The sequence below is a fragment of the Setaria italica genome, chromosome IX (assembly GCF_000263155.2).
Source record: "Setaria italica strain Yugu1 chromosome IX, Setaria_italica_v2.0, whole genome shotgun sequence".
In the NCBI taxonomy this organism is placed as follows: domain Eukaryota; kingdom Viridiplantae; phylum Streptophyta; class Magnoliopsida; order Poales; family Poaceae; genus Setaria; species Setaria italica.
Window position 1 is genome coordinate 50,530,742 of NC_028458.1, and position 24,086 is coordinate 50,554,827.

The window sequence follows — 24,086 nt, forward strand, 5'->3', positions numbered from 1 at the left end:
AATTGTTTAGCTGTACAAAGAAATGCTAATTCACATAGTTGATTTGTTGATTTTGTTGGAGAAATCATGGATATTGCCATGGGTGGTACAAGTAGGCTCATATTGGGTATTGCCATGTTCCACTCTTTTGCTAGCTTATCATGTGGCTTTTAGTGAAATTTATGGAATGTGAATTCTTTGTGCAGGTGCAAGGAATGCACTCAGATGTGGCTACAATGCGGAATACTAGCATATGGCGTGAAGCATCCCGCATTGTCTATGAAGAAGGCTTCCGTGCGTTCTGGAAAGGAAATCTTGTTACTATCGCACACCGATTGCCTTACTCTTCAATTAGTTTCTATGCGTATGAGAGATACAAGAATGTAAGTTCAGGTGTTTTTATATAAAACTTTGCATGGATGTCCTCTCTCACTGACGATGTGCAAGTAATTTAAGTTTAATTTGTGGTTTACAGTTGCTTCAGATGCTGCCTGGTCTTGAGAAGAATGGTGGATTCGGTGCAGATGTTGGTGTTAGATTGCTAGGTGGCGGTTTATCAGGAGTTACCGCAGCTTCTGTGACATATCCATTGGACTTGGTGCGGACACGTCTCGCAGCTCAGGTAAGATGCTTTTACCAGTTCTGGGTAAAGCTTTGTAAATATATTCTGAAATGATCAGGTATCAAATGAATCGGCCTGTTTAGATTCTCATTCACTTGAAATGACAGTACACAAGTTAGTTTCCTTGCAGAAGATTATCTACCATTTCTCTTGACTGCCATTTTAACCGTAGTGGAGTTACAAACAACCTGGGCTGTTTTCCGTAAGCTATTGCCTACAAAAGAAAGAACACCTTGAGTGTCTGAATTTGCCATGTACTTATCAGTATTTGATGTGGCTAAGTAAATGCTTGCAACTGAACCAGATGTCAAATGTTACAACTAATGGGTGTTTTGCATTGCTTCAGAATTTAGCATATTTTATTGCAAACTACTCTGCGAAAGCTTTCATTCTTAAGCTAGGTTTTGTGCCACTAATGGGTGTTTATCCCATCGGATGATTGCAGACAAATACTGCCTACTACAGGGGCATATCTCATGCTCTTTTCGCGATCTGCAGAGATGAGGGTTTTAGGGGATTGTACAAGGGTCTTGGTGCCACTTTACTGGTATGGTCATTTCCTTGTTTTGCGGATTCACATCCTACTTTTTGTTATATACTTGCAGTCGTTTGATGATTCTGTAAAATACAGGGAGTGGGCCCGAGCATTGCAGTAAGCTTCTCTGTATATGAAACTTTACGTTCCCATTGGCAAATAGAGAGGTAATTTTGGATTCAAGTTTGATGTGGGATTGAAGTATTGTCCATGTACTTTGTAGTAGGGTTTTTTTTTTCCTGTACTAATATTTGATCTTCAAATCAGGCCATATGATTCCCCTGTCCTGATCAGTTTGGCTTGTGGAAGTCTTTCGGGAATTGCATCATCAACTTGTAAGTGATCATTGAAAGCTCAAATTTTTGTACATGTACTGATTTTGATATATCTGTTAGTTCTGCCACAAGAGAAAGATTGAGGGCTAACAAATTGAAAATTGCATGCAAAAAATTAGAATCCACTTTGTTTGGCTATAAATTTCTTTTGTACTTCCTAAGGAGGCCTTATGTAGTTCAATTTTTTACCTATATATTCCACTTTCCACACGATTTCCTTCTAACTTAGTTTTTCATTTGTTAAACTTCATGCAAGTAAAATGATAATGATTGATGATACCATCTTGGTCAGTCTGATTTTTTGCACAATAATTCTCATCCTGTCTTAAGAAGAAATCTAATGGCCTGCGAAATAGTTCAGTAATCAGTATAACTTAGTTAACCTCTTTGATCATGTGGTGTTCACGGTTTTTTCAGTTACATTCCCGTTGGACCTTGTGAGACGCCGCATGCAACTGGAAGGTGCAGGTGGGAGGGCTCGTGTCTACCACACTGGACTTTTTGGAACCTTTGGACATATTGTCCGCACGGAAGGTTTAAGGGGCCTGTATAGAGGAATTCTGCCTGAGTACTGCAAAGTGGTTCCTGGTGTTGGCATCGTATTTATGACATATGAGATGTTGAAGGCCATCCTCACAGGACTGGAATCAGATGATTAGATCTCCGCTGTACTTTCACGCTCGACAATTTTGATATATGGTGGCATAATAACTTTTGAGGCTTATTAGGGTGGGAGAAGTATGAGTATGTAGCATATGGTAGGATTTAGAACATGCTGAGTTTTGCAGTTCGTGTGACATGGTTACAGGTTTTCTTGTAGTGCACCTTGAAAGATGCCATAGGCCTTCCAACTTTTTTACAACGTTTGTGTACCTTCATGACTTTCACATTGTGATGATACATAAGGCAGTCTACCGCATGACTACCTTCTTCGCACCTCCAAGAGAAGATCTCCAAGTCTATCAATGTTATGGCGAGGTTATGGATAGTAGTTGCAAGAGAACTGTGAATAGCCTTTGGCATTCATTTATCCTGATATGAATTATGGATCTGTTTCCTGTATACCGAATTACCGATATTGTATCTCAATTTAAGGGATGGGAGTATGGGACAATAACGAGATGTGTTACACGATACACATTGTTGGAAATGTTAGCGAATGATGTGTCTGGACTTCATTTCTTGTTAGATAGTATATACTGTTTTTTTTATAATGCTATGTTTTTTTATAATATACTGGGTTCTATATGTTGGTGAGGGATCCTGGTAAGGCTGTATGCTGCTCACTGTAGTTTTATTTTTCTTAGCTGGCACTTGAAAGATGCACTTGCATATATACAATCAAGAACAATTGAACAAACAATAAATCTGCACACCTATAATGATATAAGTATCTACTTCATTATATTAGTATGACATATACTGTTTTACATTAGCACTTTTGGGCAATCTTATTACACTCGGGCATCGCCAACTCCCATTCCTATTAATTCGAGCAAATGCAGCTCCTTTTCTGATTTGCTCTTACATGACCCCTTTGAAAACTCAAGGTCACTGAAATCTGAATCACTCTTCCATAAACCACTTGACCTCCATGTGTATATCAGCTTTGACATATAATCTGTGTTATGCATCTAGAATGGACATAAATAATGTATATCTTTCTCTCTTATACAGGGAAGCCTCCGGTCAGGCGTATATGGTTCAGTGTTTGGCGAAGGCCATACTTGTTGACAGCAGCATAGGCAGTTCTGAATCCGTCACCGTAGGCTGTCGATGTGTCATTGGCAATCTGGTGCATGAAGAACTCGCCAAGCTTCTTCTCGGTATGAGATATTCCACCTTTCTTGGACGATGTGGGTGGATACGAAGAAGAGGAAGACGAGGCGTAGGATGATGAAGGTGCATGCCTTGAGGAAGCTGGAAGAATCTCTGATTCCAGCCACAAGTAAGACATGACCTGGCATATGCCTTCTTCAACCTCCGCATTTAGATTTCGGTAACCTGAGAAGTACGATTCAGTAGAGCTTATGAATAGATTTTTCAATCAAATTCAGGAAGAAAAAATAATAGACCAATGACTGTTCAGTTCAGTAAAATTTATCTGTCCATTTACCTTTGAGGCGCAACCACCCGTGCATCAGCTCATGGGCAAGGATAGAGCCTGTTAGTAGCCTGCAATGGCATTATGACACAAGTGGTGTGCCATCATAGAATGTCAAAGAACTGCAATATCTGAATCAGGTACATTATTTAAGCTATGTGCACAGAGATAAAATTGACTGACCTGGGGAGGCCGTACAAGACAAGTATCGCAGTAACTTCACATCTCCTGGTCAGCTTTTGTGGCTGAGTTCGCATGTCCAGTAACCTATTTCCACCAATTCTGGGCCTCCTAAGTATCTGCAGAAATAATGTAAAGAGTCAAAAGAGCAGAATTGGTCGTTTTCAGTGGGCTTCAAGCTAAACAATGTGGAGAGTCTGAATTTCTGAAGCAGCCTTTTCAGTTCATCATAACGAGATCGCCGATAAGATCATCTTATTGTAACCATCCTAGCAACTATCATAGCCTTGAGAATATTGTACTTACACTGCTCACAGTCTGCTCCTCGGACAGACATAGGCCTCTTGTTTCAGGCATATGGTGTGGACCCTGTGAAAAATGGTGATGCGATGAGCATTAACATTTCCAGAGGTTGTATGTATTGTGGAAAAGCAGGAAGAATACACTCACTCTGCTCTCTCCTTCCATGGCTTCATTAAGTGCTTGCCGTTCAACCAAGAGCATGGGTATCTGCTGGTCCAGTTTCATGTTCATCCCTTCGTAGTAGTCTCTGATAGAATGGTACAGGGGTTGGCATTCACCGGTGTCCATGACTGCAGAACCCAGGCATTCCATGCACAAGCTGCGGCCATCTCCCAGTGACATATACTTTGTGTTCCTTGGCTGCAAAATTACAAGAGGAAATTTTACAGTGGGAAGTGGATATGCCTTTGAATCAGCTAATTGTTAGCCTAGTTTGAAAGGAAAACACTTATCAAATTGCAAACCGTTTCCCATGAGGATTCACTAGAGCATTCCCTTGTACATAGAAGAAACATTTTTTATTTGCACTTTTCCTTAGTATATGTACATGTACCTCCATTTTCTCACAGCTACAGCAACGCGGCGTCCTGTCTTGCTCATGTAAAGGGCAATACTTCTGGCCCCAGAATGGATGGGCTCTGTACTCTATCAAACCACTCCTATTCGTTGGGATCTGTAGAAACACAGAATGTATGGGTTTATGGCAATAGTAAACCATTGAAATGCTATTGCAAATGCAGTATGCGCAGTACTAGCTCTTCAGATCTCATTCGGAATTCAAGTCTTACAAACTGAAGGCAGACGTCGCATTTTGGGTGATGCAGCTCCTTGTAGCACAACTTGTGATATGGATCTGTGCCTAGCAAGGTGAACTGGGAAACAGAAACATGAAAGGACACGATCATTTCTGGTGACACCCAAGCACATTTCTTGATGAAAGAAAATGAAGGATAGTTACCTCGGTCTCGCGGATAGGGTGGCCGCAGGAGCAGCAGCGGAAGCACTGAGGGTGCCAGTAAATTCCCATGCAGCTCAAGTAATGACCATGTCCTATCTCATGCTTGCAGCGTCCACATACCCTGCAACATGGACGGCATTGAGCTTTTTTGGCGCATCAGAGATGAGGTGTTGGATGGAATGGTGAACGTAGCTAACCTGTGTCCTCTAGGCTGGGCCTGGGAGGGGGCATAAGGGTTGTAAGGCGTGTAAGGATTCATGTTGAGACTGTCCTGTATGGCTCTTGCAAGATCCTCATCGTTGCTGTCTCCTTTATGGTTTCGCTCTGCATAAAATTTAGCAGCAGCAGAACGAGTCAATAAACCAAATTAATGAAGTACCATATTGAAATCACATATAAACAGATGCATATTCATCCATGTACCTTTGGGAGGTTTGACATCCTCTTCAAGAGACTCTGCAATTGCACGGTCCAATTCTTCATTGTCATTTCTAGGCGGATCATTCTGAATAATACCAAAGCAACAAAGTATTAAGCAAATGATTGTTCCAACATAGTACAATAAATGCAAGTTGAATTGAATGCGAAACTGTGAAACATCACTATTAGAGTACTAAATTGGAAGAACCATTTGAAAAAAAATGATAAGAATGGAAGAAGGGAGCAGCCTGAATTGCTAGTACCTTTGGTCTAACTGGTGGTTGCCAGAGAGTGTCCTCCTCTCCGGCAGTCACCCGGGGCCGCCGCCGGTTCGGTTCGCCAGGCTTCTGCCCCTTCAGGAAAGTGCAGAGCCACTTCATGAAGCTGGATCTCCTCTCTGTGTGCAGAGACATTAACATTAGATAGGCCCAATCAAAATGCCGATCGACAGGATCCCACACATGGCTAGAACCGAAAGGCTGAGAGCAACTTGCCACCTACCGTCTCCTGTCAGTTGACAGCATGCAAGAAGAACGAATATATTAAGCACACTTGATGTACTTCTATGCTACTCCCAGTGTAAATAAATTTGAAAGCAGGGTGAAGGACATTAGACCACAGCACTTCTATTTGTACTTTTCTTTAACCCGATAATATACAGTAAAATGCGAGCCATTATGCTATGTAACAGTCAAATCTGAATGTGAGCTGTGCTCGAGGGAAATCCATCAAAGTTTCTCAGTCAGATATGTTCTTCTTTTAAAAAAAATAATATTAAGGTGAGGCCCTTAAATTGGAGTACGACTTCATCCGTCAAATACTAAAACTAGAAGGGCCAGATATGTGTACCTGCATTGGACAAGAACGATAAACACAGGGACAGAACACCACATGAAATTGTCTGGGTTGATAACATGGCCCCCATCTACGTTGTGCTAATCACAGTGGTGTCTTCTTTTTATAGTCTACTCCAGTTGACGGGGCACGCAGTCAGGGTCAGTCAAGCTACCTCGTCAGACCTCACTTTGTCCTGGATTATAAGAGTCAGTTTCAGTTCATTTTTTCCTCCCCTCTGAATAACATTGATGTATGCATGACAGTAACTGTTAGAAGTGTTCATCAGGCAAAGGGGAATGCCTGGGGCGCGATGTTATTTAGGATCAATCAAAAAGCTAAGGTTGATCCGACAGAACCCTTTTTTTCTCGGTCCAGCCTAGGATAGCAGAAACTTCTACGTTTGACTTGTTGCGTCACCGATTTAATGGTGACAAACACAAGAGCCAGCTTTCAGAAAAGGGGCATGATGTGTGTTCAGTCTAGTGGATGGATAGCAGCCTCAAATATAATTGGTTAGTCAGTGATTGGATGTTGACACACCAATCAATTGGTTAATGAATGTTTGCCATATGAAATGGATAGAGTAACCTAAATGGCAGTCCTCTGCCTTTTATTTCAGGAAAGAAAGAAAGAACTGAACATAGATATCTCCTCCATGCAACCGTGCTCCATGAGACCATGACATGGCACCCTTTGGTACGCTTTTGGAAACCGAGAAAGACAGATGAAAGTTCATTTTGCTTTTTTCCTTAGCAGGCTGTTGTTCATTTAGGGGTAATTGGACTGCCGACACCGCATGGCGCGTGCCACGCAGCAGGCAACACAGATTGAGCGGTAGCAAACAAGAACGTAAGAAATCTGATGGGACAACGACAACTACAAGCTGCTACTAGGCACGTAATTTTACGCATGCCAAAACAACAGGATAATGATGGCGACAACATCTGAAAAATAAGGAAAGAAGCAAGAGGATAGGGAGATTACCGTTGCTGCACCGACCACAAGATCGAGAGGAGTACGCCATTTATTCAACCGGCGCCAACACAGCATATATATACATACACACGCGCAGAGAGAGGGGGTGCTCTGAACCAAACAAACCAAAAAAGAACGGCAGCAAGAGGTCGGCAAGATCAACGACGGCGACGCGACGCCTACGACGAGCAGAGATGTTGGGGAGGAGAAGCAAGAGCTGCAATGGACGGAGAGTGAGGAGGAGAGGGGTCTTCTTCTTAGTAGAGACATAAAGCGGCGTGGTGGGAGGGGCGTTGGCCGGCTGGCCGCGACAGAAAGGAAAGGATTGAGGGTGAAGCGAGCCAAGGGCGGGCGGCACGGCATCTCGCCTCCCTCCCTCCCTCCTCCTCCTCCTCCCCCTTTGTTAAAAACCAAATTCCCTCGCCGCTGCCAGTTGATGGGTGGCGCACCGGCGGCGAGTGCGGAAACGGGGAGGAGGAATATTTGGTTTTTCCAATGGGTGCTTGTGGGACGGGAAAGGAAGGGAGATGGGAGGGCGCGGAGATTCCTTGTGTCAACGGGAATGTATGCCCCCGCCTTTGGGATTGGTTTTTTTATGCTCTCCACTCCACGGCGGGAAATTGGAAATCGATCGGTCACGGCTGCGGCGGAATGCGGGAGGAATACGCTTCGCTTGCCTGGAATTCTTTTCTGGAAAAGGGGAAGGGGGCGCCATGAAAGCTGCCGCTGCCGCTGCTCGTACGCGGCGGCGTCGTACGTGCAAGTGCGCAGCCTTTCACGCTGGGACTAGGCCGCACAGCGTTGTCACACTGATTGGTGGCCTCGCAGACTCAGAGAGCGGCAGAGCGCTATAGCTAGCAAACAATCGTGTGCGTCAGATCTAGGCCGAGGATCGACTCCGGTCTCCGGCGATGGGGGGCACACGTATGACAGGGAAGGTTAGGGTTTGAGTCGGGAGTGATGGTCGAGTTGGGAAGAAGCTGTCAAGACCTCTGAAGATTCATCAGTAAGTAATGTGCATTCGTCAGTTTCGTCAAACAAGGAAACAGAGCAAGCAAGCGGGAAGCAGAGGAGGGCTTCGTCATCGCCGTCCATCTGGCATATGTCGGTCCAGCGCCTAAGTGCGTTTTCGGATAGCAAATAGTGTGATTGACTTAAGCTTCTCTTTTTGAGCAAAACAAGCTATTTAGGCAAATAGGCTCCGATCACTCCTCTCTAAGGGTTGTTGGATCAGAATACTGTAAACCCTAGAGTAAAGTAGCTAGCTGGTAGCTTTATCTCGTCGACCTCCATGGCGGCGCTTATCTGAATCTAGCTACGAGTAATTCATCTACCATCTACTCGTTCATTCACGTTCTTGTTCTGACTCGTGATGTTCTTATTTCATTTCCTTTGGATTTTCCCCAATTTCCATTCCTCTGCCGGCCACGAGTTCATGACAGGAGCGGAGGAGCTAAGAAGGGGCTTGTGGTGGTGCCATGCGAGATAGTAAGCACGTCACCAGTAGGAGTCGCGATAGGGGTGAGAAAACCAAAAATGTTAATGGAGGCGGTGTGGCATGACAACGGAAGGTAGGTGGTATGGTTGCAGCGGTAACAAAGGGGATGGAAGAAGAAGAGAAAAAGGTTTCTAAAAAAGAAAAGAGCTTTAGGGAAACTTTTATAGAAAATAAAAGGCGAGAGAGTTATATGGCATGTGCTAAATAAAAATTATCCCTCCAAATTGAAGCGGGGATGAGCCATCATTGATGCACCATCGTTGGAGTTTAAGATTAGGGCTTGAAATTGTCAGAGGTAATGGATTAGGTGCTTGCTGGGTTTGGTGAAAGGCTCTTGGAAGGTAAGTCGATGGATAGACGAAGATGATGGACGTCAAATGAACATCCCAGCGAGAATCTATAGAAAAGTCAACATTTGATTGAAAAGCAAGCTGCCTTGGGGCCTATGCAGGCAAGGAAAATCCTTGCTTCCACCGGAGAGCCTCTCCGATTTGGCTAGCTCAGCCTGGCAAGGCAAGGGAAAAAGGTTTCCTAAGAGCCGAACATCCCCTAATATGGTGGATGGTGTCATGGACGGAAAGTTTCCAAAACTCACTTTTCAAAGGCTCATGGAGATAATGATTCTGATGACATGAGCATATGGACAACAAGAAATAGTTAAATAGTTTAATCTTTGGTAATCAAGCGGCCTCAGTACAAAGATGCAAAGACATCTTCAGAAAAGAATTTGCATGGTTATTCATCGAGCAAAGAAAAACCCGAGTATAGATATTTGGTTCTCCATATTGTATTTTTTTAACTTTCTTTCTCGCTGTAACCGTACAGTCTTTTACTATGTATATAACCAGTAGGGGGACCCTACTCTTTTAAGCTCTATGATCCTTAAGCTTCTTTTGACCCTTGGGCTAAATAGCCTCCTACCCTCCCTCCTCTCTTACCCATGTTCGCCACCTTCTTCCCTGACCTGCACGGTCCACCTCTTTCCTGATCCACGGCACCGGTCTCCCTGAGGTGAGTTTTCTCATTCTCTACCGATCGATGCATGGATGGATAGATATACTATGGATGGATGGATGCGTGGATATGTTAGATGAATGCAAGGATAAATATTGAACGGAAAAAAAAATACGTGGATGAATGATGTATTTGTAGTTTCATTGAGTTAATCGCTAATTGTAGTTTCCACTTAGTTTCCAATTAAGATAAATTGTTAAACATAGTGTATCCATACGTCTTTCTTCGAGGTTACTTTCTAGCGATTTTGTAACGTCGATCTTGCATATGTTATCTTGAAAATGACGTCTTGTTCCCTAGTTTTTCGTTTAAAAAACCGGTCCATAGTTTTGACAACATGGCCTCTAGGTCGTTCTCTCAACAAATACATCCGGCCAAATAACATAAAGGAGTGTGTCTCATCATTTGACCGGCATGTTGGAGTGACTTGATTTCCTGTCGTCTCCAGCGTGCATCTGCTCTTGTCTGTTCAAGAGACCGGGAAGTACCACCTCAAATCTTTTTTTGGGTGACATGTCACAGTGTCTCCCTTATTTGTCATGTGGATGTGGTCCATATGTTCCAATTTCTATCCATTTTGATATATGCAAAATTGTCCTTTTTTGTGTGAGCAAGCTAAACCATGTTTGTTTCTTTTTCCCCCCTCTCTAGATAGCTAGCAATCTTCTGTATAACAATAGTCCAAGGGTATCGCTTCCTAGCCTCTGGTGGCGTTAAGGCTTCGACGTTAGGGGACATGCCACGCAAGTGGAGACGACCAAGATGTGGGTTTTGATATGTGGAAAGAAGAGCAATACCTTAGCTATATAATTTGGGACGCTGGACTAGTTGTAGATGTTGTATTGAAGGCATTATATCAGTGAACATAAACGGTGAAAGTTAGAGCTTCTCTAGTGAGGAAGGGAAAGTGACTTATAGTCCTCTGTGGCATTGGCATTAATCGATTCAACTGCTGGAGTACATCGAGTCATGGAGGAGAGAAAGACGAGTCGATTCAATATTTTCACTACAAAAAATCTTCCGTAACCTTATTTTGGTGACGTTCCTTACAAGAATTTTTCACTACCAAAAAGTATCACAAACGCGTTTTTTGCGTTATAAACCATGATTTATGATGCGAGAACTAGTGACGTTCTACATCTACGTTCCTTATTTTGGTGACGTCCCTTACAAGAAATTTTCACTACCAAAAAGTATCACAAACACGTTTTTTTCCTCATAAACCGTAATTTATCCTTATTATGCAGGAACTAGTCATGTTCCTTATTTTGTTGCGTCACTAAGATTATAACGAATGAAAATTCATGTGATCGTTATAAAACTATTTTCGAGATTGTGCCATGTTGGACAAAAATTTAACGTGGCTCCAACATAGCAGCTGTATTATGACGATTCCGATTCGTCAACAAATTGAAGCCCAATCCATGTAAGAAATTTAACGACGATTCCAATTCGTCAACAAATTGAAGCCCAATCCATGAAAGAAATTTAACGTAACTCCAACATGGCAGCTGTATTATGATGATTCCGATTCGTCACAAATTAAAACCCGATCATGAAAAAACCTTTTAGCTCAACTTTTATTGGGCCATTTTTAGCCCAAACGAGGTTTCCATGCAATGTTTTTTTATGAAAAAAAATTGTTGCAGGCCATATCGGGCCAAATTTTTGTTTGTCAGGCCCATGTAACAAATATTAATTAATTTTAGATCCAATCAGATTAACCTAAAGAGTTGTTGCATTCTTATTGCTGACTCCATACAATTTTGAAGCCAATTTCGTATATACACATACTATCCATTTTTGGGCCAACCTATTTTACATGGCAACAGTAGCCCAATTAGCAACGCAACTGTTTGGTCTAGAACAAGTAAAATTTACATACAAACAAATGAGGAAGCACAAAGTTGCACCAAATGCATCTTTCGAAGGGATTTGCACAAGAACAATAGCAGCAGTAGCAGGCATCAACAATCAAATTCTTCACCATGAACTAGACTTCTGATAATCATGCCTCATCATTTTATACGCTGCAAAAGAAATAAACTGGTGCATGAGACACGAGACATTAACTCTGCAAAAGTGACACTTGACTCTTTAAATAAACTAAAAGTAAACTAACAATGTTTATGGTTGTAGGTGCAGCCCTACGTTCAGAAGACCACGAAGCAACAGCTTTGCTTACCTTTCTTATTTACTGCCATCTTCTCAAGAATTTCTAGCAGCCTTGCAGTGAATTCATCAACCTGCCTTATCATGAAATTAGGAAATGACAGATTTCTGTTGATACGACTCCTTATAAGCTTATAAAAAAAGAAATCATTGTATAGCTAGGCAAATCAAAAGTAGGCTAGCCACTCAATAATCTGACTAATAGTCTAACAGAGGAGCATATAAATAAACTACTGAATGGTAGTAGGCACAGCTCGAGCATCTTGCAGACAAGCCATTCACCATGTTGGATGGCATCAGTGACCAATACAGAAGAGTAGTAAATAACAGAGCAAAAGACTATGACAAGGAAAAAGTTCCATTCCTTGACAATATGAGGCCTACAACAAAGTTGAATGGTCCTAGTTTAAATATTGTACTTCATATGGGTAAATCAATTGAATGTTTTAATTTAAAACCACATGTCAAGATGTAACATTTACCTCCCAAATGGTGACACAGGTTGAATGTCTCACAGCTCTACAAGTTCTGTTCAGTACCTAGGTGGTCATGTAACTTTGGGTCGAGCACCTGAATAATAGAAGCAAGATGCTGAAGCTGGTTTGGTATCCAGATGTGTTAAAATATTTAGATCAAAGCACAGAGCAGGGAGCACGTGAAGCAATATTCAGATCAGAGTAGACAGACATGTAAATCCTAGATTGATACATGTATGCTCTATTTATGATATCATTTGGTCAAGCTATCAGGTTAACATTTCAATACACTATCATCTCTACTAGAAGTTCATGCCCAACAAGGTTAAATAACATTTGGTCAATATTATTCTTTTTTGCAGTACAATCTTTTACCTCACAAAGGAAACAGAGAAGAGAGAGAACTTTTCATTACATGCACGCTACTACTGATTCTTGTTTTACAGAAAATAGAATAACTAAAGGTCCAACTGCACACTTGTGTTTGATGTGTTGAAATAAAAATGGCTATTATTCTACTACCAGATTGAAGGGTTTAAATTCATAAACAAATTTTATTGTAGCATGGATTACTGACAGATTTTTAAATCCAGGTAATAATAAACAAGGCAGCCATACATAACAAACTGATCTAACATCTTATTTCCCACATGCTTGTTCATAGAACATTCAGTCAAATGTGCAATTCAGACTTTGCCAAGAATGTGTCAGAACTCAATGATTAAATGGTAATTTTCAGATATACCTTGGTGCTTTCCTCCTGCCCAGTCAAAGTGGATAGGTGGTGGTTTAACATGCAGTAGATGAGCTGAGGGGATGAGAAGGGACAGAGCGGACATTGCGACTGACTAGTGCGTGTCCATGCTCCCTTGTACTGCACTAATGCCTCTGCCAGCCGCGATACGTCCACATCCATTTCCCTTAGCCATAACTCCACGCACTAAAAGCCCTCCCTTTCCTATGCGCAAACAAAGAGCCCAATCCACATTCAACCACAACGAATCAAACAACCCACAATCAATATAAGGAATCAGGAGCAAAATCGAATGGAAAAACATTCTTGTTCACCTGTTTTCGATGGAGCCGCCTGCTGCATCCCCAGGAGCCGCCGCCTGGCATGGGGTGATGAGCCTGATGGGTACCAGCGCAGGTAAGCAGCCCTGCATCCGGACTTCGCGGCCGGACCTGACGAGGCGGCTATGCCACGAATCGAAGCTCAACTCGGCGACCGCCATTCCCACGAAGAATGTGGCGGCGAGGAGTGCGGAGCGCGTGGCGGCGGGGGCGCCCCGGTGCAGATTGTCTAGGCGTCCGCCGCTGGTCACGCAGACACATGTCACGCATGGCCGCGAGCAGTAGCCCCAGCACTGCTGCCGCTCCTCCTTCCCACCACCTCTGCGGCGATAGATCTCCCGACGGCCGCACCGCTAGCACCCCGCGGGACCTGTGTCGTGCAGAGCGCTCAAGCATTGCAGGATTTGGGTGCGGTGTTGTTGGGAGCGGCGCGGATCCGTGGGGAGCGATTGGATTTGAGGAGCAACAACGGGTGGATTTGAGGAGGGGCGACTGGGCGAGGAGAGGAGGTGAAGAGGGCTGAAGGTGGATTACTTATTCGACGCGTGTAGCATCCGAGCCTTCCGGTTACGATTTGGGCTGTGTGGGCTCAAGTAGTTAGATGGGCCGAAGCAGGACTTGTCACATGCCATTACTATTTTAATGTTTTTCCTTTTCTTTTTGATTTTAAGAAAAACTTATGAAGTAACGTGTAAAATAAAAAATCTTATATTACCCAATACAATTTCTTCGTGAAATAGAATACATATAAAAATATACAGAAGCTTCGAAAGTTTTGGAACTGAGTTACTGTTTTCTATAGTTTAAATGATTTTCAACATGCTTATTAAAAGGAATTAAAAATTAAACTACATGCACGTCAAATAAGATTCAAAAAATTGCATAAAAATTATATTTAAACTTTTATGTTCTATAATACCACATATCATATATAAGATGGAATTCAATTGTTTGTAGGGACAATTCAACTTTCTATCTCCAAATTATCATAGAATCATTGTAATAATATTTGAATTTGGTCAGAAAAATCTATAAACTGGCATGGAAACATATCTTGGATTCATAAGCTTGCCATAAAAAATTTAGATGGTTTTGATAAAGTAATACTATATATTGTTCATAAATTGATACATCTCTCACGTAATTTCATATAGCTTAAGTCAAACATTGAACTTTGTACACCTCCAAACATTTTTGAACTTTTATGTTAATCTTAGGCCCTTTTTGGTAGTGCTTCTTGAGCGGCTTCTTCACCAACTTCCCCAACTTCCCCAACTTCCCGCGAAGCCGTACCAAACGAGGGAACACGAAATGGCTTCACCGGAGAAGCCTCGTAATTCCCACTGAAAGGAGCCAATTGAGGGAGGAGAAGCCCAAGAAACTTGCTCCATGTGGCTTCATCCCCTTTGTGGGGCCAAAATCCCCACCATGCCCCTTGGCACAAGGCGTAGAGGACGTCGTTGCCCTGGTGCGGGGAGGCCGGAGGGCGGCGATGCCGTAGACGCAGGGGCCGGAGCCCGGAGGGCCGCAACAACGCGGGCGATGAGGCAGGAGGGCGGCGACGGCGTGCGCGGGGGTAGGGATGGCAGGGGTGGGTCGGTGGCGGGAGGCTGGGCCTATGGGAGGCGGGGATGGCGCACGGTGGAGGCGGCTGGCGGCGAGCGTTCGAGCGCGGGGTGGAGGCGGCCGGCGGCGGGCCCTGAGACGAGCGTTGGGGCACGGGGGGTGAAGGCCTGGAGGAGAGGTGCAACAGATAAGGAAGAAAGAGAATGCATTCGGAAAGAGAAAGATAAAAGAAAAGAAATAGGAAGAGAAGATAAGGGCATTATAAACATTTTATCATTTTTATTCATGTTACTATGAAAAGCCATTTTGCCAAACATTTTTTTATCCAGACAAGCTGAAGCTAAAAAAAAGCTGTTTTACCGAAGAAGCCACAACCGTAGCCGTTTCAGTCGCAGCCCTGCCAAAGGAGCCCTTAATATTAGAAAATATAAAGTTACACTATCACTTGTTATGCAATTTTTTTTATATTATCTATTTCTACTTTGGGAAAGAAAACAAGCCATAAACACTTACCACAGGAAGCTCCTATGTTACTGAAAACAAACACAGGCAGATCCTACCTACAAGTTCTCTTGAGCGGATTGTCTAGCATGTTTTTTAAGGCGCCGCCTTGGCGTCCGGGCGGAATTTCAATCGTGGCGTCGCGGTCGCCACGACCTCCCCACGTGGTATGGCCTAGGCGTGGTATGGCGTCATTTTTTTCGCCCAGCGGATGCCAATCGATGGGATTTGGGTTCTCCGCGCGGGGAAAAGGGGCATATGGCGCGGAGTTGTGCGCGCGGGAGAATCGGCGGCAGCTGCGCGCGCGGGCGAAATCGGCGCGCCTACATCTCCCCGCGAGTCCCCATCTGTGCCGCGCGCCGATTCAGAGAGAGGGAAGGGGAAACAGAAAGCGAAGAGGGCGGCGGCAGGGCTGCGCCGCCAAGGTCTAGCGGCTCCCACCCCTTCCACTTCCACCGATCCAACGCCTTCGTCTACATCCAGGCGCTCATCGGTTCCCCTTCTGCTCCGTCCTCCACTCCACCTTCCTGTCCGCCCGGTCTGCTCGCATGTACCTCTTCCTGTCTCCTCCACTCTGCTCTTTTGCTTATGCTTGGATATACTCTGCTCTGCTGCCTGCGGTAGGATGCTCTGCTCCGTGTGAATGTGTGCCTGATGGCCGATTCATGTGCTTGTGCTTTACTGCATTTTGCTTAGTTTATCTAATTGGTACTCTCGGCTTCCGAACTGGCAGCAACAACGTATGTTTATGCTGCTCCATCCTAGGTTAGGATATGAGTATGGCGTCGTGAGTATTCTGTGAGGTCCTGTATCTTAGCATTTTGTGCTGCTGCTCACAGCATTCTTGCCTATTGTAGAGCTTATCATAAGCTTTTAATGGAATCTAAGGTCAACGAAATGAGTATCGGGAGTGAAAAGTTATGCAAAAAAATATGAAGTGGTGCAAAATGCATGAAGAGGATAAAACACCAGATCATCCTATTAGTGAAAATTCACTCACAGGATAAAACACCAGATTATCCTATTAGTAAAAATTCACTCACAGGCAAAGTGCAGCAGTATGTTATATTTTGTTCTGTGTGGAATCGATTCTAATGTGGTCTTAAGCCCACTAGCTGCAGCCTGCAGCTCACAGCATTCTTGCCTGTTAGTCGGCGGCTTCAATTTTCTAAAGCGGCGGCAGCAGATGATAATGTAACCTCATTTGCATGGGCTTCTTGACCCGTGAGAGTTCACAGTAGCTCTGTTGTTTTCTTTTTACTAGAGTAGCTTTGTTGTAACTAGAGTAAATTAATTAATCTTTTTACTAGAGTAGCTTTGTTGTAACTAGAGTAAATTAATTAATCACATGATGCTCGTCTTAGTTCAGAACGTAGCTCTTTTGTTTTCGTTCAACCTGTGGTGCAGCAGCAGCTCAGTAGTTTCAGTTCTCTGCCGGTCCCGATTTTTATGACTAAGCGAAACTTTCGATGCTCTTTACGTGTCTGTTTGGTCGTGCTGTAGCCGGCTTGCCGCTCTCCTCCAGACCATCAACACAGCAGGCAGCGCCAACAGCAGCTGCACGATTTCTTTTGTTTTGATTTTTGATCTCCCCTCTTTCCTTCCTTTTTTTTTGACCCTTGTAATTTTTGGTCTTGGCATCTTGAGGAGGGGCCTGTGATCGACCCCTTCTGCCGAGTAGTCGTATGTAGCAGCAGTTTCAGTTGCAAGGAAAGTGGTTACTGGTCAGATGAGGTTGCTTGCTTGTGGCACATGCCTCATGATCATCAGCTTGCCTACTTGTAGGGGCAATCACGCCTCTCCTATTACTAGTGCTACCTGTTATTGGTATGGAGGAGATGAACAATGAGTACCTCCTGTTATTGCCAATTTTCCATGGACTGGAAGAGAATCAGATATGCACAATTGAGTATTGCCAGTACTGTCATTTTCCTGAATGTTTAATCTCTTGGGATCTCATTTACCAGCAGCAGCACATCATGAACGAACACCTGAGCATACTTGCGACTGTGATCTACCATGGATCTCACTCAATTCAGTTCAGGTTACCAGATTCGGATGAATACCTGATCAAGCAAAGAGGCAAGGTAGAAGATGCTCCGTCGTCGTCCAGTTGCGCCAGAACAGAGGAAAGTAAAATAAGGTTAAAATAATGGGGGCGGAATGCGGAGGACTGCACTCCGACTGCCCACTGGGCCCCCAGCACCTGCTACCCCGCGTATGGGAGACTACACATGCTGCAGCACGGGCTCGCCTGTTAGTTCGTTGCTGCAGCTGGGCCCGTCCGCTTGGGCCCATAAGCATTTGCAGGCCAGCAGTATAACCCAACAACAGCCTGCTGGGCCTAGAGAGACTAGCGTGCCGAATCGGCCTGCAAGGCCAGCTTGCAGGCCCTACATGCAAGGTAGTGGACCGTCTGATACTCCAATAAGTATTCAAGTAGCTCGTTTATCTTTTTCTTTTTAAACACAGCAGACGCAGAGCTTCAAATAAGATTGGTGGCATCCATATATTCACCACAACATCATACTTCCTAGCACCCTGTGTGAATGACTACACAAATTCATGAGATTCGTTTTTTGTCAAAAAAAAGCATGAATTTAAAATTTTTAAAATATCTATAATCATTATAAGAGGAAGAACTTATGTAAAAAACGATATGTGATCATTGGTCACAAAATGTGAGCAACCTACCTCTAGTCGACTAGTCCCGCTAGTTCTAAAAGTGAAAAAACACTAGACCGTCCTGCTAAATATACTACTACGTTAAACTACCGCACTACAGTTGCTATTTGTTCACTACGGCTTACCCTAGGTTTATATACATTATTTAATTCAAAATTTCCAAAATTGTTTGAGTAAAATTTATTTTCACCCTCTATCAAAAATGGCAAAATTTGAACCCTGGCCTTGAGAGAGGCCATTATCCCTTTTGTTTTGCCTCTCTATTTTCATGCTTAAACTTACATATGGACCCTGGTTGGTTTATGATGTTTTCGCGGATCTTATATCATCACAAAATCACCATGCAATAGCGAGTGACGATTTCTTTTTAACTACAGTAGCAACTTTTATGACGTTCCATAATTTTGTCACTAAATTTGCTCGGATGTGAAACTTTATGACATTTTCAGCCAGAAACGTCATAGATCTAGGACGAGAACAAATGTGTCATAAAATTTTAGTCATAGATCAATACATTTCTTGTAGTGTTTGCACCGACTCATAGCAAATAAAAAAAGAATCTGGCCAATCAACATCCTTTGCTCCTGGAGACCAAACCATCTTTTGTCACCTCCCATCTCTGTTTGTGAGTCCATACCACTGGGGAATGATGAACCAGCTCATGCCAAAAAGAAATCTGAGCATACCTGGACTAGCTTTTCAGCATGAATTGGTGCAACCACTGCTGATGCCCTTAGGATGGATGGAATGACATATGTGATGGAGCAACAATAATTGAATGACCATAAGAGAGACAATAGGCATCGAGGTTCACCAAAGGTGATTGTTGTAGTTGTAGAGGTTTTTTTTTATATAAAGGTAGTTGTAGAGGTTGGATAGTGCCAGTCAAAAAATGCAAAGGAGGAGGAAGATGGGTGGGAGTTATAACGAAAATAAAACGCTACTAGGATGAACAACATGCTCCAAAGTGTTTGTGATTTCTTTGTTATCAGAACAACACTCCAGCTTAATATTTCGAGGATATGCAAGTAATTTAACCCTATGGAAATATTTATCTTTTTTTAGTATGGAAGCATTTACCTTCCCTAGCTCTCTAATATAAAACAATAGTTTTAAATCTTCTTAAAAGTATTATATAGATTGAAATTCAGGAAAGGCAAGATGAACAAAATATGAGCACAGAATAAGCCTTATCATGTGGTTGAGGGGATCCAAACCGTCAAAAAGTATTCAGCCAAGGACTGCAATGTACGGTCACACGACTGAGCCATCAAGCATTTCTTTTAATAAAAAGCTATCAAGCATTGTATGCACCGTTGGAGCAACCGGGCAAGTACGGGAAGAACCATAACAAGCGAACAATATGAGGAGGGCCCAAGATTAAGATGGGTCAGCAGCAGAGCAAGGGAAATTCGCACAAAAAGAGCTCGAGACGTATCCGCCACACCGGAGTTGCAGACCCACCAGGGCAGGTCACCGCGAAACGAACGCGTCCGCGACACACCACCACCTCGGCAAGTCGGCACCTCGCCACACGTCAACAGGGAACGGGAAAAAAAAGGTTTTACCGAGAACGAAAACCGAAACAAACCCAGGCGAGTTTATCTAGCTATCCGCGGGCCGGTCGCGCAATCTCTCTCTCTTCCCTCCCTCCCTCCCTCCCCGCCCCCTTCCCGACGCGCCGCCGGAAACCCTAGCTCCACCGATCTATCTCTCTCCAGCCCAGCCCAGACCGGGAGAGGGGATGGCGGCGGCGCCGGCGGCGGGAGGGCAGGGCGGCGGGGGCATGGACAACGCGCTCCTCGACGACATCATCCGCCGCCTGCTCGAGGTGCGGACCGCGCGCCCCGGGAAGCAGGTGCAGCTCTCCGAGGCGGAGATCCGCCAGCTCTGCACCGCCTCCCGCGACATCTTCCTCAGCCAGCCCAACCTCCTCGAGCTCGAGGCGCCCATCAAGATCTGCGGTGCGTACCCCTTTCTCCCCCTGCTGCCCCCTCTCGCCCCCTCCCTCCCTCTCTCGCCTACGGCCGCGGCCGTGGCGGTAGATCTGGTTTGGTCGCGCCGCCAGTCGGGAGAGCTTGCGGCTTGTGGGATTCTGGCGATCGTGTATCCGCGTTACGGTTGCGGTAGTCGTGGCTCGTGGGTGTGTGGCATTAATCTAGGTTGTGGATGATGATCCTGTTTTTGCTGGTTGGGGGATGTTAGAGCGTTTGATATTGATCTATTCCCAAGGGTTTTTATTTGAATATGAATGTATGCGATTACCATGCTGGTCAGGTATTTGGAAAGGAGGTAATTGGAGCAAACATATGTGCGTACGTGAGCGCAAAAAATCAGCTGTGGACATGGGGACCGGCAGGGTAGAGGGAGGTTTCCTTGCAATAGGCAAAATCCTGTTTGCCAATTTTGCGTGCAATATTGCTTGGGATTTATCGTCAATATAGTTCTTACCGCTGCTTTGAACATCTTCTATGTGCTGCTGCTTAAGTACATCAGTACATGATGAGCAGCGCATCAATTGACTGGTGATAGAGGAATGCTCCCACATCAAATTAAACATTTTGAATTGACCAAGCTGCAGTTGAATTCTTTTGTGGATACTGCTTCATCTTCAATTATAACAGACCAACCATTTCACTACCATTCCATTTTGACCATGATTTTTGATTCTTGAATAGCCTATCCAAGGTTGACTATTTCTGGTTACTTGTTAGAAATTGTAATGCAACTGGTTCTGAGCCTTGTCTATGTTTCCAATCTTGAGTTATAAACCTTAATCTTGCACTGGTATGCCTGTGCCTCTTCCCTATGTCCTTTCTGCGAGTTTCTTGGGGTGGCTCATGGCTCACCCTCTTATTACCCCACTGTTTTGTTTCTATGGTCTTGCTGTGTCGCATAAGAGAGGGTTGGGGCTTGCACAGTAGCAGGGTCTCTCGTTTTGTCACTCCACTTGTGCCCACAAGGCTACCTACAAATTATCTTCCCCAAACCCCACAGTGTATGGGAGCTTTCAGAGCTGGGTACGCCCTTTCAAATGGCATGTTCTGATCTGTTTACCTCCTTTGCATCATATATCCTGCTAGCTAAGGATGATCCACTTGTAACTAGCTTCTATTTTAAAATGGGTATCAGTGTTGAGCATTGGAGCGACAAGAAGCTTTGTTGTGTCTCCTGTTTGTGTAGTTATAGGCACACGATCTGTGTAGGTCGTTGTTACTTGCCTCATAAAATCTGTTCTATGTTTCTGTTTTTACTGATGCGAGATTTAGACTATGATTGTGCAATTTAGTCCTTAGTCTTCACTGAATAGATGAATATTAGCATCTAACTGTAATCTCCCTTCATTTTGTATCAGGTGACATCCATGGTCAATACAGTGATCTTTTAAGGCTTTTTGAATATGGAGGCTTTCCTCCTGAAGCCAACTATCTATTCTTAGGTGATTATGTTGATCGAGGCAAACAAAGTTTGGAAACTATATGCCTTCTTCTTGCATACAAAATCAAGTACCCTGAGAACTTTTTTCTTCTGAGGGGCAATCATGAATGTGCTTCAATAAACAGAATATATGGATTTTATGATGAATGCAAGCGCCGATTTAATGTGCGGCTATGGAAAGTCTTCACTGAATGTTTCAACACTCTTCCCGTGGCTGCTCTAATCGATGATAAAATATTATGTATGCATGGTGGACTCTCACCTGATCTAACACACTTGGATGAGATAAAGAACTTGCAACGTCCAACCGATGTACCGGATCAAGGTCTACTGTGTGATTTGCTTTGGTCAGATCCAGGAAAAGATGTTCAAGGGTGGGGCATGAATGACAGAGGGGTCTCATATACCTTCGGTGCTGACAAGGTTTCAGAATTCTTGGAAAAGCATGATCTTGATCTTATTTGTCGCGCTCACCAGGTACTGCCCTAGAATTTTAGTGCAACTTTTTCTTATCTTCTATTTGTCATGATAATTTAAGGTGTTTATATTTCATGTAATGTCAGGTTGTTGAGGATGGGTATGAATTCTTTGCTGACAGACAGCTCGTCACCATATTCTCGGCCCCCAATTATTGTGGTGAATTTGATAACGCTGGTGCGATGATGAGCGTTGATGAAACTTTGATGTGCTCATTCCAAATTCTCAAACCTGCTGAGAGAAAAAACAAATTTATGGGGTCAAACAAAATGTGAGATGGTGAAGCCATTCTGCTTCCAGCAGCATTGAGGTCAGTAACTCTGATTTCAATGTTTTGTCCTGCTCTTAACCACACAAGTTTTGACTCACATTGCTGGTGCATTTGTTGATGGTGCTACATGTATTTATTGTGTTGTTTGTCTGTATTGCACTTTGTAATATCATAGATGTCTGATTTATTTGCTCTAGTGCAATGTGATAGCTAAAAGTGATTAATCTTTAAGGAATAACGAATATATCTAGCCGTTTTGGGTTATTTAAATTCACTGGGATCCACCCAGGTACAAACAACTTGGTTATCCTTAATAGTTTTCTTAATTTTACTGAAGTTCCACACAAATAAAGTCTAGCAGTATGTCATCTGGAACCTGAGAATTGATCAGTTGCTCTATTGAAGATGTAAATCATCTAGGAATTAAAAATAAGGACCAATGCTTGCATTGCCTAGTCACTCTGCTAAATGTTCACTAGCCTTGTTAGACTGATGATCCCAGACTCATGAATGTCTTCTGGATTACAGTACCCCTACATGAACTTATGGAAACATTATTTATGACTTCATTTTAGCTCATGACACTAATATTGTGCAGGCTCTCCTATGGATGCATCAAGACAACAGTGTGCTGGCGCCAAGCTTGAGGGCAGCATTGGGCTACTTCTACCAGAGAAACCAAATAATATCATACCTAACTGTTCGCCTGGAAGTTACTCTTCATGGCAAGTGCCTGAATTTTTTTCCTCTTTCCTGTTACCGCGTGTGGAACAATCATGTAGCTGTAGATATATTGATTATGGAAGGATGAAGTTGCCAAATTGACCTGAGGCGATTTCCTTCTCCAGCCAGGAACAATTCTGAACACCAAGGAGTTTCTGTTTGCAAGTTTCACTATTTAAAAGCAGTTGTATCACTTGTATGGAGGTAAGGACTGAGCCGAGGCTGTGTTATCAGTTTCTTGGATATGGAATGCTGTTTTAGTTTCAATAGAGGTGCCTAAACATCAATTAGGCTGAAGAGTTGAGCAACACTCAAGGAGATGCTGATGCTTGCTGACAACTTATGAAAAGACGATTCTGCAGCTGACTGTTTGGTTTTCCGGTCAGATTAGTATTCTGGACATCGTGAATTTTGATCTGTTGGCCAGATTAATTGCCAATTAGGCGTTTCGTGTCTTTGACTTGCATCATGGAATTCACATGTGCACATTTTTGTTATGGTGTGACATGGGCGCTTCTGTTTTTCTTTTTTGCTTAGCGAACATGCTTTCAATTCAATAGCGTCTGGCTTTGCCTCGATATGCATTGCCCTAACCCAACTCAGGCACACCGCACGCGTGATGATATTGCAGGGCACTTCTGTTATGGTGTGACATGGGCGCTTCTGTTTTTCTTTTTTGCTTAGCGAACATGCTTTCAATTCAATAGCGTCTGGCTTTGCCTCGATATGCACTGCCCTAACCCAACTCAGGCACACCGCACACGTGATAGTATTGCAGGGCACTGCCACAATGTAGCGACGTTTTTATGTACTCGGGTTCAGGGCCTGACGGCAAATAACTTCACGTTCGGGTAAACAAGAACCAGTTTGCATCTACGCTGCTACGCCGAATCTCGTTAGACTAGTTGACGCAGCACACGTTTTTTTTTTTTGGAACAATTGG

The 24,086-nt window shown here is 43.6% G+C and overlaps 3 protein-coding genes and 1 long non-coding RNA gene across 6 annotated transcripts; 2 read left to right on the forward strand and 2 right to left on the reverse strand.

Moving 5' to 3' along the window:
• Positions 1 to 167: 167 nt before the first annotated feature.
• On the forward strand, positions 168 to 2,649 carry LOC101761755 (mitochondrial substrate carrier family protein B). The gene is made up of 6 exons (XM_004984856.2): positions 168 to 362; positions 455 to 601; positions 1,047 to 1,148; positions 1,233 to 1,303; positions 1,404 to 1,471; positions 1,889 to 2,649. The coding sequence occupies exons 1-6, from the start codon at positions 195 to 197 to the stop codon at positions 2,128 to 2,130; spliced, it is 798 nt and encodes a 265-aa protein (XP_004984913.1). The 5' UTR covers positions 168 to 194; the 3' UTR covers positions 2,131 to 2,649.
• A 204-nt stretch (positions 2,650 to 2,853) lies between these two features.
• On the reverse strand, positions 2,854 to 7,789 carry LOC101762168 (protein DA1-related 2). 2 transcript variants are annotated; one of them, XM_004984857.3, is made up of 13 exons: positions 7,258 to 7,789; positions 6,286 to 6,466; positions 5,700 to 5,833; positions 5,440 to 5,521; positions 5,214 to 5,340; positions 5,017 to 5,137; positions 4,847 to 4,930; positions 4,612 to 4,731; positions 4,206 to 4,418; positions 4,062 to 4,124; positions 3,759 to 3,874; positions 3,588 to 3,646; positions 2,854 to 3,475 (listed from the first exon to the last, which is right to left on the reverse strand). In XM_004984857.3, the coding sequence occupies exons 2-13, from the start codon at positions 6,359 to 6,361 to the stop codon at positions 3,141 to 3,143; spliced, it is 1,530 nt and encodes a 509-aa protein (XP_004984914.1). In that variant the 5' UTR covers positions 6,362 to 6,466; positions 7,258 to 7,789; the 3' UTR covers positions 2,854 to 3,140. The 2 variants fall into 2 exon arrangements, with proteins under 2 accessions (XP_004984914.1, XP_004984915.1); XM_004984858.3 differs by lacking the exon at positions 6,286 to 6,466 and having other exon boundaries at positions 3,141 to 3,475; positions 7,258 to 7,788.
• Positions 7,790 to 11,459: 3,670 nt separating this feature from the next.
• Positions 11,460 to 13,974, reverse strand: LOC101762843. Of its 2 annotated transcripts, XR_002675645.1 has the most exons (5): positions 13,477 to 13,974; positions 13,154 to 13,366; positions 12,415 to 12,502; positions 11,946 to 12,312; positions 11,460 to 11,790 (listed from the first exon to the last, which is right to left on the reverse strand). It is a non-coding gene; the product is annotated as an uncharacterized LOC101762843 (long non-coding RNA). The 2 variants fall into 2 exon arrangements; XR_001164969.2 differs by having other exon boundaries at positions 11,946 to 12,502.
• Positions 13,975 to 19,814: 5,840 nt separating this feature from the next.
• Positions 19,815 to 23,660, forward strand: LOC101763111 (serine/threonine-protein phosphatase PP1). The gene is given in 5 exon segments (XM_004984859.4): positions 19,815 to 20,198; positions 21,590 to 22,149; positions 22,236 to 22,391; positions 22,394 to 22,459; positions 23,019 to 23,660. Coding segments are annotated over 4 exon segments (975 nt in total). The 5' UTR covers positions 19,815 to 19,978; the 3' UTR covers positions 22,433 to 22,459; positions 23,019 to 23,660.
• Positions 23,661 to 24,086: the final 426 nt, after the last annotated feature.